Below are 16,267 nucleotides of genomic sequence, written 5' to 3' on the forward strand. Positions count from 1 at the left end.
GGAATCTCATCAGGACATGAGGTAACCAGTTAATTCGGGGACAAAGAGTAGTTCCTGTAGGTATTTACTGTAGGCCATTGGCGACTTGGGAGGCGCATGTGCCATGGCTCAGTCTTTGAGAAGCTCCTAGCAAAATGGGGAGACGCAGGTCCATCTTCTATCCAGATGCCAACGTAGGGTGGCTCATTAGTTGGCCATGGGCGGTCAGTCCCAGCTTGTGGAAGGCAGCTTGGCTTCTGCCATCGTGTGTCAGGCCAGTCGTGACCTGGAGAGGAGCGTTCTGGTGAGACGGCTTCTGGGTGGAGGAGCCCACTCCCGTTTTGGCTGAGGGACCAGCCCCTGGCTTTGCGTTTCTCTGGCACATCACGAATGCCACAGTGAAGGGCACCAGAGGCCAGCTGAACGGCAGGAACAATTGTTCCTTATGGGAAGCTGCCACCCCCAGTGCCATGCTCCTGTTGAGCTAAGAGCAAGTTCCAAGTAATTAAGGGGATTGGGTTCTGAAGCCACTGTGACCATCGTCTTGCACATCCTTGCTGAGAGCTCCTGGCAGGTCCTATCACCTGCCGTCTTGGCAGCCAGACTAGCACTGCGGGCTGCTCCTGCCCTGGTGTCCACTCTGCCTGGAGGGAACTGACAAGGGAGGGCACTCAGTGTATTTGGAAGTTCGTGTATATAGGGAGCTAATTACTCTCTTTAGAAATCTGCATTTGCCACCAATCACAGCTTTCGCGGTGCTGGGACTGTCATGGCAACTAAAAGCATATCTGAAAATAAAATGTCACTTTTCTTTTGCATTTCTAGGATAATGACACAGGAAGCTTGTTTTTCCTTTTCAACTTAACATGATAACTAGAGACTCAAAGGGTATAGGTGTGTGTGCAGCACGTGTGGGTAAGCGGGCGCTGTAGTGTGTGTGAACATGTGAGTTGTGTGTGTGTGTGAGGGTGCGTATGGGTGCTCATGTTGACGGGGGTGGTATGTGCCTGTGTGGCTGTGGGGTGAGTCCTTCTTGTGTGTGTGTCCGAGGTTAGGGGCTGAGTTTGGGGTTGAGATCACACACAGGCTGTGAGTGTTTGAAGACCGGTGTGGAGAGTGTGTGTGACAGTGCTGGTGCGTGTGCGTGTGTGTGTGCGAGTGTGTTTGCGCCTGAAGACAAGTAGCGCTGGGGGAGGTGAGTCTGCAGACAAGTGCTAGTGCGTGAATGTGTTACACTCCCGTTTGGTGAGACAAGGCTTCTGGCTTTGGGAAGCTTTCTCTCTATAGGGTATCCCTGTGGTTCCAGTCTTTGGGAGGTTCCAGCCCAATCACAGGAGATAGAAGCCCTCTTTTCGGGGAGGACCCAACTCTGTGCCTCAAACCTCATAGAATCAGGAGCACCCAGACACCATCTGGCCCAGCCCTGATCTAGATGATCGGGATTTCTGCTCAAGGTGGAAGGCATAAAGCACACAGACAGTTTGTGTGTCTCTCGTTCATTCATTCTACTAACTGACACACGTTAGGCATAGGGCTGAGCCTGTCCCATCTGACCTGGGGTGGGGCTGACACTCAAGGCCTACCACATGTACAGATTTACAACCATGATCACATTTGCACACACCTCTCCACGGCTTCATGCTTCCTAAGACCATTTTCTGAGCCTCATCTCCTATGGGCTGGCTTCTCCAGGAGGACACTTCCCAGTTATGGAAATGTACCTCTGGTCAGAATCAGGAGGCTGCAAGGGAGCCTTTTCCCAGGATGCGAGGTGCAGGGGCCGAGCTGTGAGGGATGGAAGATGGGGATGGATGTTGCTGGGAGAGGCCACTGCCCACTGCCATGTGCAGACCTTCCCACGGGCCAGCTTTCTCAGGCAAGGGCTCGATCCACAGTGTCCAGGGCTCGCTCAGTCCATCACCAGGATTCTCCCAGTTAACCTCTCTATACTTCACATCTCTGGAGATTCTTTGTTTTATTATTATTATTTTTTAAACTTCAATGTGAAACCAAAGAGAAACCAATATCAAGTAAATGTTAGTTCAATAAGTGTTTTATTGATCACTGCTTATTCTCAGGTCATCCCTGCCTGGGCCCAGGTGACACAAATGCATCTGAACGATTCCTTGCCTGGAGCTTTTCTCAGTGCAGTGTTGGGAGGGGAGAGAGATAGAGGCCATGGATGACAGCAGACGTAGGCACAGATGAGGGGTGCCTTAAGCCAGCCAGGTGCCTTAACCTAAGCAGAGTTGTAAAGGACTGTAGAGGTTGACCCGATGTCAGGGGTGGGGAGAGAGAGGAAGTCACCCCTCGGCGACTTCAAGCCCACCCAGAGGCTCCATACATGTGGGAAGCAAGTCTGGACTGGAGCTGGTAAAGGGCCGCGTAGTCCGGGATGCTCTTTGCTTTGTCTAAGGAAGTTAGGGTGACGTTGCCCTGGGATGGCAAGTGACGTCACAAGCTTAAGAGCTTCGGCAAGAGTCCTCTCCACTAGACGGCTGTGCTAACTTCTCTGCCCCCCCCCGCCCCCGCCGCCACATACACTTTGTTTCTGTGGTTCTGTTGGTGTCAACGGCAAGGAAACAAATTCTGCTGGCAAGGCGCTGGGCTTTCTTGCAGGCTGCAATCACACCGGCTGTGCTAGCTCCCTCCGCATAGCTTACACCACAGCAAAGCCCGCAGGAGCGGGAGTGGAAAAGAACCTGTAAATATGATGGTCGGTTCCAAAGGCACATTATTGACTTGTTGTGTAATACCCGCTGGTGACATCGAGGCCTTATCAATAACTAAACATCTGTCACAACCGCAGTTATATTTCTTGTGCCAGGACTGTGTTTCTACGGTTGTCCTGTTTAAATGCGGAAGGGAGGGTGTGAGTTATTGAGGCAACTGACTTTGAGTAGATTACCACTAGACTGTACAGGCAGTAAGTTTCTGTCAACTCCTTGCAGAATCTCAGCGTCTCTGCTGACGTTCCCTTGGTGTACTCACAAATCCCTCTGAGAACATCGCCCTGGACCCCCGATGCGGCTGCCTGAGCAACCTGGAGAGGGGAAGCCTGAGAATGAGGAAAAGGGGGGCAGAGGAGCCCCCGGAGGGGGAGAGGAGCCGCTGAGGACCCAGGCCCCCGACTTCCCCACTTGGCAAGTCTTCTCCCCCAAACCCCCGGAGAAACGAGCTTTCTTGAATGTTTGCTCAGGACTTGATTGTGTTCAGCCCGCAGGTAGGGGGTGGCATGGGGGCTGGAAGCCTTTGTGCCGAGTGTCTGGGGACAGGACACCAGGGAGGGGCCCCAAGGGGATGCGCGTCCCAGCTGGGCCAGAGATTTGACGATCTGTCTTGAGCCTGACAGCTATCCATTGATTTTATCTGAGATGCATGCAGCGGCAAGGGGATGGGTTTGAAAGCTGACTCTGTTAGGGACTGATTAGGTTGGAGGGGGTTGTTCGAAAAAAAAAGCAACCGATGCCATTTATAGTGTGTGTACTCTGTGGTGGCACAGAAGCAGGAGCTCTGCATAGATAATTTCAATTACTCCTCACAATAACCCCATACGGGTGTTATTAACCCCATTTTTTTTTTTTACGGGAGAACAGTAAAACAACCAGTGAACAACGTCACGTAGACCAGATCAAACAGGCAAAGGTCAGCCCAGGACTCCTACCCATGTCTCTGAATCCAAAAACTTGTTCCTAACCATTGGACTCCCCTGCCTCTCCCCCGATTATGGGTGAGAAGGTCAGCTCAGGGGGAGGGGTTGTATGTGTTCTAAGTCACAGGCTTCTGTGGGTTTGATCCTACTCTCTTTCTTTTCCTTGGAGACATTCATGGCTGTAAAAACTCAAGAGGAATTTCAACTCTGGGTGGTTTTGTATAGAAAGAAATTTTGATCTGTGTGAAGCTGACATCGAGGATTTGGTCTGGGTGAGCCCTTTAAACAGGTATGTTCTGCTGTGGTCTCCCCAAGGCTGTCTGGAATGGGATCCCCAGCCCTCTCTGTCACCAGCTCCTAGTGGGGGCCACGAGTGTTTATGGTGGGGACTGTGAGTTCAGGGTTAGGCTTCTGGGGGAATAAAGGAAGTGGACATATTTCTGATCTGCAGCAATTTCTCTCCAGAGCTGGGGGCTGGACAGCAGGGACCAGCACAGGATGCTGTAAGACTCTATCCAGAACCTTCTCCAGTACAACTCATTGTTTGGGAAATCAAGGTGGGAGCTGATAGGATCTTTGGCCAAGGGTGTGCTGACCTGCAGGGTGAGCCATTCTCATCGACTCTGAGGGAAGGTCTGGAAGAGGGCAACGTGAAGCTGAAATGACATATACTGAAGGCAGGCTCAGAGGGAGGTTCTGCTCAGGAAAGCTGGTCAGGGGTCAGAGGACGACCTGGCCTGGGCCTCCCCAGCCTGGAGAGGAGCCCCAGCAGGAGGCATGGTCCAGTCCAAGGATGAAATCCCCGTTTGGTTTATTCTCAGTTTGGAATAAGTGATAGCATCCTGGGCACTTGCCCTGGGAGGGAAGGAGGGAAGGACTGGGGCAGAGAAATGGTTCTGCATGTCCTATGGGGTCTGTGGCAAATGACAGATGTGGCTGATGCTACAGAGGATAAGGAGAGTTGCCCACCTTAGTGGATGAGAAGATATCATGCAGCAAACAGAAAAAGAAGTCCAGTGGAGTCAGAAACCCTTTTTTACTCAACATACTCCCACATTAAAAAATATTTCCCTATTTGTTCCTGTGACTTTGGGATTTAGAGTTTTGGGGCCAGAACTGTGATGAGCATGAGTTAGGCAGTTTAGTTTCCCTCATTTCTGGGGGCAGTAGTAGCCCAAGAGGAATGAATTTACTTCTCGCAAGCCATCAGCTTCTCCGTGCGGGAGAGCATGAACTCCTCTTGGACCCCAGGGCTGAGGGCCTCTCGGCTCCTGGCTTGTTCTCATCACACATTCACAGTCATACCCACACACCAACAGACATAACACTTTTGCTTGCTCCCTCCTTGCAGGCAGACACACACATTTCTCAACGATTTCTTTGTGCAGTGCACAGAGAGAGACAGCTAAAAGGAGGAGGGGTGAGATGGGGCCAAGGAATGAAGTTCCATGGCCACAGTCTGCACCAGGGCTTGGATGTAGAGGGGAAAGGGAAAAGAGCCCACCTGGAACATGTTTTGTGTAACTTTCCGTCAGTGAAGTCTCACAGAGTAGAGAAGGTTGCATCCCTGTCCTCCGGTTCCTTGGCTGGGAGCCTCCTTCAGATAAAACACAGGTGTTGAGTACTGGGACTAGTTTACAGAGCATCAGGGGCCTCAGTCCTGAAACACTCTGGGTCCAGGTGGTTGTGCCTGGTATGGGCAGGGTGGGCAAAATTATAAAGTCAGGAGGAGTCTCCTCCACGTGTCCCATCTTCCTGCCCCAGACCATTTTCCCATCTCCTGGTACCAATTTGGTTCCCAGTAACAGAAGTCCAGTAGAAGTCTCCTAAGCGAAAAGAGAAATATCTAACATCGTAACACAAGATCCCAGGCACTGGTGGAGGGTGGGAGAAGGTATGTCAGAAAATCCAAAGCCTCAGGGAAGTGAAAAACCCGAGAAAGCTGTTTCTTTCTGCCTGTCTATGTCTGTCTGGTTTCTCTGTCAATATATAGTAAAAATTATCGCTATCAAGTTGCTGCCAATTTGGCAGTCAGCCTCAACTGGGAATTAGTATGGTCCTAGTTCCAAAATCCCTGGGGAACAGGCTCATAGCTGCCCACTCCTGATCAAATCAAGTGTCCAGGGGATGAGGGCAGAGAGTATGAACATGGTTGCTTCTGCTATAAATATGTGGGTGGAACCGGTGGAGAGACAATGAGAAGTGGGGCAGCTCCTCACCCCAGTTCCTTCAGATATTGGTTTTGTATTCCATTCTTGAAGTTGGTCAGCTACTCACGAGGTGCAGGTAAGGTGCTTGTTATTCATACTCTAAGGTGGAGCCTTTCAGAGAAGGTGGTCCCCAGGAGACGCAGAGGAGTGAACTATCACTGGTGGGACAAAAGCAGTGGGGTAGCTGAAGCTGGCTGGGGGCACTGCAGTGGCCTGTGGAGAGAGACGTCATGCAGAGGCAGGGACTGGAGAGGTAGGACCCTCTAGCCTCCTCCCAGCCCATTCTCCTGCCTGTCAGTCTGGAAGATTACAGAATTCCCCAGAATGTCTATTCCTATGTCTTTGCCAAAGTGTGGCCAGGCTTTCTCTTGATGAATCTGGAGTTGGCCTGTAGCTGGGGACCTTCCTTCTCTTCTACTCTGAAGAGTCTTGCAAGGGCCCATAGCAGTGGAGCCCTGCTTCTCTCGGGCCCACCAAGGTGCTGACTCCTTGGGCTGGAGGCTTGAAAGGATGCTCTTCCCGTTTTGTCCAGACTCTGAGACCTGGAACTCTTTTGACCAGGTCTGGAGCTGACTCATGAATGGTCAGTAGGCCCAGGAGACCAACGGGAAGAGAGTCACCAAGGATAGAGAGATACCCAGGTAGCTTCAGAAAACCACAGCTAGTAAACAACCCCACTACCATGGTGCTGCTCCAACCCAGCCCAAAGGAAGCTTTTCTAATATGGGGAGAAATGGATGTGTACTGTTGGTACCTGAGCTAAAAATAGCCCATGTTCCAAGCCAAGTGTTTTTTAGTATTTTGACATGAAAACGTGTAGACAAAGCAAGGATTTAGAATGCATGACTCATTAAATTGCTGACTCTGAAAGCAATAGAAATTCAAAGGGAATTTTTCTCTCCCTATTACTCCCTCCCACCCCTGCTCTGAATAGCTTATAAAGAGAGTTTCTACATAAACAGGACCTATAAACTCCTCCATGATTTAAGGTCCTGAGCAGTGAGGGTCAGAACGAACTCAAGTTTTATTGCCTGGTTACTAAGTTGGCTTCCCTAGTTAGGTTGGAGTCATCAACCAGAGTCCCCCCTGGTCTGCCCATCCTAATTTCCCCTCCTCGTGTCCCTAACAGGTGTCCAGGGGATTCCATGGCCCCACGACGGCCACTGCTCCTCCCTCCCCACAATGCCCAGCTCTGTTGGATCCCAGCAGCATTCATGTCACCAGCCCTAATGAGGATGTTTCATCACCGAGCATTAGCTCTGGGGGCTGCATCCTCAGGGAGAGCACACACCATATGGTCCCGTAGAAGGATGCAGGAGTGGGCACCTCCATCAGCTCACTGGGAGCCGCGGGTTCTTTCTCGGGTTGAATGCAAGGGTTGGGTCTCATCAGTGATGTTCATTTTTGTTTTGTTCTTTTTTCGTCACAAAACCTTTCCAAAATATGTCCTCTGGAGAATCCCAGTATGTAAGGCAAAAAAAAAAAAAAAAAAAAGAGAAGACCCATTCTGGTTGGAGCAAGGTTTGTGTGCGTTTGGGAGAATGGGGAGGTACTTCAGGGCCCCTGAGATGAACAGTGAGACCTTTCACTTGGAGAGACTATTGGTCGACCTTCATAGCATGGTTCCTAGAAAGTTGTGTAAAAATCTCGCCTCTGACCTCTCCTTGCTGTCATCACCTGCTTTCCTTCCAGTCACTCCCGCGCTCCTTGAATATCTTAGTGCCTGTTCTGTCTCACATCTGCCCAGAGTCCTGATGTCACGTGAGGAAGCTAAAACCGTGTGGATGACAAGGCAACATTTCCACCTCATGTTCCTTCAGATTCAACTCACAGAACTCACACTGCAATACTCCCCGCTTTAACAACCTCCTTGATGGTGTTTACCACTGTTATTCCTATTTCAGGATATAGAGCATACTGAGAGAAAATCTTACATGGATATGGGACATGGGTAGGTGATACTCATAGCCTTCAACTCCAGCTGGTCTTCAGTGGGACTCAGAGGTCCTCCTAGGGACCAGGTCTCCTCCCCATGTTCCACCATGACTGTTTCGCCCACGACCCACTCATCTAAGAATGATGCTACCTGCTCATTCCCAAATAAAACAAAGGCCCCAGGAGGAAACTTCTCAACTTCCTGAGCACCTGTCTGTCACCTTTTCTGCATCCAAGCTCATCTTTGCCCCTCCCTGCCCATCATAGTGGAGGAGGACGCCTTTCACCAGGTCAAGGACCACCTGCCACCTGTGCCCAGGCATCTGTTCCCTGCCACCCTCTCTGCAGGGACCTTATTCCATCAATTGTACCTCCTCGGTTATTCTTCAACCTCTTTCTTCTTCCCCTAAGCACAAACATTCGTTCTGATGTCACTTATCTTTAAAAAAAAAAAGGCTGATATGAACTTTAAAGAAAATGTTCTTCAAACTTCTTGAAAAAATTGCCTACACTTGTTCTCTTTCTCCACCTTTCATTTACTTCTCAGCCTTCACTTGCTGTGATCTGGCCTCTGCCCCCATCAGTCCACTGATCGTGTTCTGGCTGGAACAAGGGATAGTGTTAGAGCAGAAGGACCAATGCCAAGGAGTGAGCAGTTCAAAATTTAGCTCATCATCAGAATTTATCTGGTGAGTTTACAAAATCTATACGGTTGTGGGCTCTACCTACTAAACCAGGAGATTTTCAACTAGGACCTGGAAATCTGGTGACCCCAATTTCCTTCTCCCTGGGACCTTCACCAACAGCCCAGCAGGTCCCCAGAAGAATTGGGAGGGTCTCTGCTGAGACAATGTTACATCAGCGAGTGTACTCTGCCCTCTTTTGTTATGATGGCCAACTCTTTTCCCTTTCCCTTTCTCTATCAGTTCCAGCCGTCCAACTTGAATTTCAAATGATCTTGGCTAGGAAACTTTTAATCACTCTTTCATTCTCCTGGAGATTGACCCTATCTCTTGGAAATCTTCCTTTCAGGACCTATTTACTTCCTTTCTGATTCTTCTAATACAACATGTTCCAAGGTGATGATCCTCAGAACATCAATGTTAATAAATATTCCTCTAAAAGTGCTTCATGGTCGGTGAAATTCAGGTGCTGCTCCATATTATATCTACCTGTTAGAGAATATTGATGCGTATTAAAACCTTAGCGATGTCGTACAGCAAAGAAAATGGTTTATCTTGGCTTAGCTCGCTTTTCCAAATACACTGTGAGCCTGGAACACTGGGTATGAGTAAATATGTGTATGTGTGTGTGTGTGTGTGTGCAAAAGCCAAGAAATCACCTGCTAAGTGTTTATTTCCTCTCCCTAGCACACGCCTATTTCTATGCAAATTATGCATAACTGATATACCCTGGGCCCAGGGAATGCTAGCACCCATATTCAACCAAATACCATTAACTGGTGTGCCAGGATTTGTGCTGGGTGTTGGGAATTCAGAGACAAATAATCCCTTTCCTCTTACAGTTTATAGGCTCATGGAAAAGAAGGATTAACACTCACCATAGAGTTTATGTGTTAGGGTAAATTCATGCACAGGGTGTGCCTTGGAACATGTCACACACGCACACACACACGCACACACACACACACCAGGCAGTTGTACGGCTCCAGGGCACACCATTCAATTATAAAACAAGAATACAATGTGAATGTCACCCCCCTGAAGTTGTGCAGTATACCTAGAATCAATAAACCTATATCCACCTAAATATTCATAGTTTGTTCTCACTGATGTGGTCACATTACCCTGCAAGATTGTTTTCACTCCACAATTTATTACCAACATCCTTTTCTGTTGTACTCTGATCGATTTCACCAGTCCCCTCTCGATAGCTGTTTAGGCTGCTCCGTTTTGGGTCTCACGAACAGTGCTGCAATGAGCATCTCTAACTATTTAGCCTTATGAACTTGTGCAAGTATATCTAAATATAAATTTTCTAGAAGTGAAATTTCTGGGTCAGAAGGTATACACTTTTTTTTTTTCCTTTTGCTAGATTTGCCAAATTGCTCTCCAGAATTAGGAACCAATTTACCTAAGGGAAGGGCTTCTGAGGACAGGGGACACTGGAGTGGAGGGGAAGGAGGCAAGAGAGGAGAAGGGCTTGAAGGTGATAATTAGTGGAGCAGTGTCTCTTAGGAAGCCAGGGGGCATGGGATCAAGAACACAGTCTTCACGAAGAAAAAATCTACGTGCATAGCCAAAGTGTAAATTCTGGACTCCATAGAAAATGTTACAAATGATCTTAGCTGAGAAACTTTGATCACTCTTGCACCCTCCTGGAGATTCTCTAACTCAAGTCTCTTCAAAATCCTCCTTTCAGCCAGGATCCATTATTTCCTGCATGATTCTTCTAAGAAAACATACCACATTTTTAAAAATTTTAATTTCTATTTTATATTGGAGTATAGTTGATTTACAATGTTGTGTTAGTTTCAGGTATACAGCTAAGTGATTCAGTTATACATATACATACATCCGTTCTTTTTCAGATTCTTTTCCCTAATATTATGGGAAATATTATGGGTTAATACAGAATATTGAGTAGAGTTCCCTGTGTTGTACAGTAGGTCCTTGCTGATTATCTATTTTATATACAGTAGCATATGTTAATCCCAAACTCCTAATTTATCCCTCCCCTCTCACGTTTCCCCTTTAGTAACCATAAGTTTGTTTTCAAAGTCTGTGAGTCTGTTTCTGTTTTGTAAATAAGTTCATTTGTATCCTTTTTTTTAAACAAAGATTCCACATATAAGTGATAGCATATGTTATTTGTCTTTGGTTTACTTCACCTAGTATGATCGTATCTAGGTCCATCCATGTTGCTGCAAATGGCATTATTTTATTATTTTATGTGAAACAGGCCACAAATTGATGGTTAATATTGTTATTAATAAGTATTCCTCTAAAAGTGCTCCATGGTCAGTAACCCAGTTGGCCCCTAGGAACCTGATTTCTTTGGAAGAGCTTTGGATATCAGGATGCTATATGCCTATCTTCCTGGCATTTGCATGGGGGATGCAGCAATGGACCAGAGCATGTCCGGCATCATAGGGTAAACAGGGTACACGTTCATGCGATGTACTTTTCACCTCATGGCAGGTAATCTAAGACAGCTTAATATTAAAACAAAGCTTGGTATGTTCTGGTGCAAGATACTAGTTTTTAAGACAAAAATCTTGGACTTCAAAACTGGGTCCTTGCTTGCAGTGGGATGTTTTGGGCTATGACCCCGTCATTCTCTATCATCAGAAGCCCTTTTATGGAAAAATTGAGAATCCCTGGGCCAGACCAAATTCATGTAGCACACTCCCTGTGTTTGTATCAAATTTTAATTTGAGCATTTTGCTCCTATCTGGAAAGTGGGGCAGGGGGAGGGGGAGACAGTGAAATCCATGCCCTGACAGACTTGCTGTCAGCAGAAGACTGTAGAAAACAGCACTTTCCCTCAGGGTTCAGTCAGTCCTCCCCATCGTAGAGCTCAAAGGGGACTGGAGGGACACAGAGGCCCCGCAGGCCTGTCCCACCAGATGTCCCTTCCCCAGTCTCTCCCATCGGAGCCACATCCAGCTCTCTACCCATGGTCCACATGTGGCCATTGCAGGAACCTTTTCCCCCTGGACCTCTGGGTTCTTCTTAGTCCAGCTACTACTGCTTTGCAATAAACCACCCCAAACTCAATGCCATAAACCAACAAACATCTTATGCTCTTGGGATCTCTGGGTCAGGAGTTCAGTGGGGATGGCTTATCTCTGCTCTGTGATGTCCGGTGCCTCTATTGGAAAGACTCCATGGCCAGGGGCTGGAATCGTTTGGTGACTCATATGTTTGGTGCCTGAGCTGGGCTGGCTGAAGGAGCAGCTCAGCTGGGAGTACCTACATATGACTTCTCCACGTGGCTTGTCCCTCTCCCAGCATGGCCTCTGGCTGCTACGACAAGCGTCTAGGGATGAGCCTTCCAAGAGCACCAGCTGGGGCCTGGTTGGCCTTTTATGACTTGGCCTTGTAAGCATCCCTTCTGGCATATTCTGGCCGTCAAAGCCGTCCAGATCCTCCTAGATTCAGGGGGTAGAGGCATAGAGAGCACATATCAGTGGCGAGGAGATTCAATTTGGGGACCACATTGTAAAATGCCCCCAGTTTTCCTTCATGGATCCTGGATCGTTATGCTACTTGTTCCCAGTGATGTACCTCTTTCAGCGTCTTCTGGATTCCTGCCGGGTGGCATGGAAGAATAAGAATCTGCGTGGTGGGGAGTCAAGATACCCACAATCCTGTGGATAACTCAGAACATTATTATGTTAGAAAAGCATTTGTCTGTCTTTAAATTATCCTAACCTCGTGTGTGCCAGACTCCAGAAGGAGAAAGGGCAGGGCAGAAAGAGCCACGGTGGCAAATAGAGGAAGTTTCGCCACATGGGCAGAGACATTAACCAGGACAGGATTTCAGGGAAATCGATAAAATATGTTCCAGGAGAGAGAGTGGCCAGCCCATGTCATGATACAAGTGGTCCATTCCACAACTCTAGGGGTCACTCAGAGTGTCATTAATCGGGCCCAGGTCACACAGGGCTTTGGTGGGACTTACTTAAAGAAAAGGAGTAGCTGGTACCACTGTGCTGCTGTTGGCCGAATATCTGTCTCCTTCCCTTAGCAGGGTCATCTCCTCATATTATATTTGGGGGAAACAGGTGGGCCTTCAGTATGTATGTGAGTCAATCCACCTGTAGCTGATTCTGGTTACCTGACCCCATCTAAGGGCTTAGCACCATCCCAGCCCCATTGCTGCTTCCCTTCCGGTCCACACCTGGGACTCTGGGGCCTCCGTGTTTTCTCAGTAAGCAGCAGCTACCAAGTCATCAGCCCCTGGAGGGGTGGTGCTGGAGCAAGGGCACGATTTCCTTTGCCTTCTCTCAATTCCCCACCTGGCCATCATCACACAGCAGATGGATGTAAATCACAGATTGCACTGAAGGCTTGGGAATAACCAGAGTAGGGAAAATTTACCATCTACAAAGAGATCTTCATAGAGTCAGAAAAAATAATTTCAATGTAGGGAAAAATTACCATCTACAAAGAAATCTTCTTAGAGTCGGAAAAAATAAAAGTATTTTTAGAGGGGCTTTTCATGCATGCATCCCTTTGGCAGTCTGGTGAAGGCTGTGAATTATGTTTTTATTTATTTTTATTTTTTAATTTTATTTATTTATTTGAGGTACACGGGCCTCTCACTGCTGTGGCCTCTCCCGTTGCAGAGCACAGGCTCGGGATGCGCAGGCTCAGCGGCCATGGCTCACGGGCCCAGCCGCTCCGCGACATGTGGGATCCTCCCGGACCGGGGCACGAACCCGTGTCCCCTGCATCGACAGGCGGACTCTCAACCACTGCGCCACCAGGGAAGCCCCACAATGTTATTCTTATTACCTACTGCCAGGGTGGATTGATTTCTATGGCTTGTCCCTGCGGGGGAGGAAGTCAGAGGGAGCTGTGTCCTGTAGTCGGGGAATGGGTTTCCTACAAAGAGTTGGCGACTTGCCCAGAGAAAGCCTGAAGAAAGAAGCCAGGAAACAGGACTAAGAAATGCACCAGACAGGGGTCCTGGGGGACTCTCACCCTTGGCGGCCTGAGGATAGAATCAAAGGGCCCATGAATTTGGATGAGAAAGAATGTACCTTTATTTCCATCCATCTCTAAATGGAATCTAGCATTTCCTTCAATTACGAATGCAGGCCACATGGTGCAATGGAATTAGCAGTTCTGTGATTTTGCCGCTGTTTTCCTACCACGTTACAGTTGTCAGAATTATCTCCCCATGTTGTTTACACTTACGACTGCAGTATTTCACAATTATGATTGCTATTACCCGCTGTCAGATCTTATTATTTGATGCACCAACGAGGAAGCGCAAGTATTATTACATCACACATTTGTTTTGTCTACTAATTGTGACACTGTACTTAAAAATAATTGATTTCCTTTACTGTTCCCTTGATTATTCTATTTCATGCTTTTAAAAACATAATTCAGGGCTTCCCTGGTGATGCAGTGGTTGGGAGTCCGCCTGCCGATGCAGGGGACACAGGTTCGTGCCCCGGTCCGGGAAGATCCCACATGCCGCGGAGCGGCTGGGACCGTGAGCCATGGCCACTGGGCCTGCGCGTCCGGAGCCTGTGCTCCGCAACGGGAGAGGCCACAGTAGTGAGAGGCCCGAGTACTGCAAAAAAAAAAAAAAAAAAAGAATAACATTGTGGCAAATATTACACGGGTGCATGTTAATATGAAGGCTGAGGCTAAGTCAAGAGCCTTCCTACCCCAGGGCAGGATGACAGGTGTTTGATTTCTTGGGGAGGCAATGGGCTTCCAAGCCAGACTTCATGGGCAGAGAAATCTTGCAAGATTAAAGTTCATCGGGAAGACTCAGACCTTTGGATTCTTCTCCTGGTGTAAAGAAGGTATCTCTGACCACCTTTCAGGCTTAACGGTGAGGCTGGAGCCGGGAAGAAGGAGCAGATGACATAGGAGAAGTAAAGGAAACTTCTTTATTTTCTGGTTAGAGGTTGGAGGGAGGAGGAGAAATGAGAAACAGGCAGGAGAGCTAAGGGATGTGCTGCTTCCATCTTCCTCTCGGTGCCCAGGGGCTGCATGAGGTCAGCACTAAGGACAGAGGCTCTGGTCTCAGCCCTCCATGGGGACCTTGGGAGCCCACCACATACGGCACCTGCCCCAAGAGGCCACCTCTGGTCTGGTTCAGTGTATGGAGAGTGGAACAGGGTAGCTGTGGGGCAGAGACACTGAATGAAGAGGCGGCTGGTCTGCCACAGAGGCAACGCCAAGGTGTCCCCAGAACAGAGGATGGGTGTAGACTCCTGGGCCAGACTTGGATGGAGGGTAAAGCAGAGACCCAGGGATGTCAGACACACAGAGCTGAGAGGAGGCCAAACAGGAAGGGCAGATACCAGGACTCCTGGGAGCATTGCACCAACTACAAGAGGGACCCCCAATCCACCAGTTCTAAACTTCAGGTTTGGAGGCCAGCAGGATACCTCTGACTGTGTGACAAGACACATATCACCTATGGGAGACAACATGAGAGAATAAACATTTTTTGAAAAATAAATTTTATTTTGGGGTAACACTTTTAGATTTACAGAAAAATTGAGATGATAATTGAGTTCCCATATACCTAACACTCAGGTTCCTCCCATTCGCATTTCACACAAATACGGTATGTGTGTTGCAATTAATGAATCAATATTGTTACAGTATTATTACCTAAGGTCCATACTTTGTTCACATTTCCTTAGGTTCTATCTCATGTCCTTTTTCTGTTCCGGGATCTCATCCAGGATATGACATTACATTTAGTTGTCATGTCTTTGGGCTCCTCTTGCCTGTGACAGTTTCTCAGACTTTTCTAGTTTTTGATGACTTTGATAGTTTTGAGGGGTATTGGTCAGGTATTTTGTAGAATGTTCTTCAGTTGGGACCATAAAAAGATCAATGGTTGCTAGGAGTTTGTGGGGAGAAGGGAGATGAATACCCAAGAGTACAGAAGTTTTTATGAGCAACGAAAATACTTCGTATGACATTATAATGATGGATATATGTCATACTTTTGTCCAAATCCATAGAACATGCAATACTATTCACTTCATTAAAGTGAACCCTAAGGTGAACTGGGGACTTTGGTGCTTATGATGTGTCAGTGCAGTTCATCCTTGGTTTAAAAAAAAAGAACACTCAGGGTAGACGTTTTTGGCAAAACTTTTGTTTCATTTTTATATATGTATACATATTACATATGTGTGTGTGTTTGTTGGATTGTGATGTAAAATGTACTTTTTAGATCGAAAAAGTTTGCAGGCCACTGTAGGTAAATTATACTGGCAAATAAAAACACAAATTAGGGCTTCCCTGGTGGCGCAGTGGTTGAGAGTCCGCCTGCCGATGCAGGGGACACGGGTTCGTGCCCCGGTCCGGGAAGATCCCACATGCCGCGGAGCGGCTGGGCCCGTGAGCCATGGCTGCTGAGCCTGCACGTCCGGAGCCTGTGCTCCGCAACGGGAGAGGCCACAGCGGTGAGATGCCCGCGTACCGCAAAAAAATAAAAATAATAAAAACACAAATTAATCTCAAAAAAAAAAAGAATGTCCCTCAATTGGGATTTGTCTGCTGCTTTTCTCATGATTAGGCTGGGGTTATGGGATGGGGGAGGAAGACGACAAAAGTCAAGTGCCCTTTTCATCACATCATACCAAGGGTGCGTAATATCAACATGTCTAATCGACGTTGACGTTGACCCTGATCACCTGGCTGAGGTGTGTTTGTCAGGATTCTTCACTCCGAAGTTACTAATTTTTCCCTTTTGCATACTGTACTCTTTGGAAGGAAGCTGCTCTACACAGGCTACCCAAGAAATGAGGAGTTATGCT

The 16,267-nt window shown here is 47.9% G+C and overlaps 1 protein-coding gene across 1 annotated transcript in view; it reads left to right on the top strand.

Annotated features, from left to right (window-relative positions):
* Positions 1-2,924: 2,924 nt before the first annotated feature.
* Positions 2,925-16,267, top strand: part of CALN1 (calneuron 1) — a 432,488-nt gene continuing 419,145 nt past the window's right edge. Inside the window, exon 1 of the mRNA XM_060032204.1 lies at positions 2,925-3,126. Coding sequence (XP_059888187.1) covers positions 3,004-3,126 — 123 coding nt within the window. The 5' untranslated portion in view covers positions 2,925-3,003. The remainder of the gene's footprint in view (positions 3,127-16,267) is intronic.

Source organism: Delphinus delphis, chromosome 15 (genome assembly GCF_949987515.2).
Source record: "Delphinus delphis chromosome 15, mDelDel1.2, whole genome shotgun sequence".
Lineage (NCBI taxonomy): Eukaryota > Metazoa > Chordata > Mammalia > Artiodactyla > Delphinidae > Delphinus > Delphinus delphis.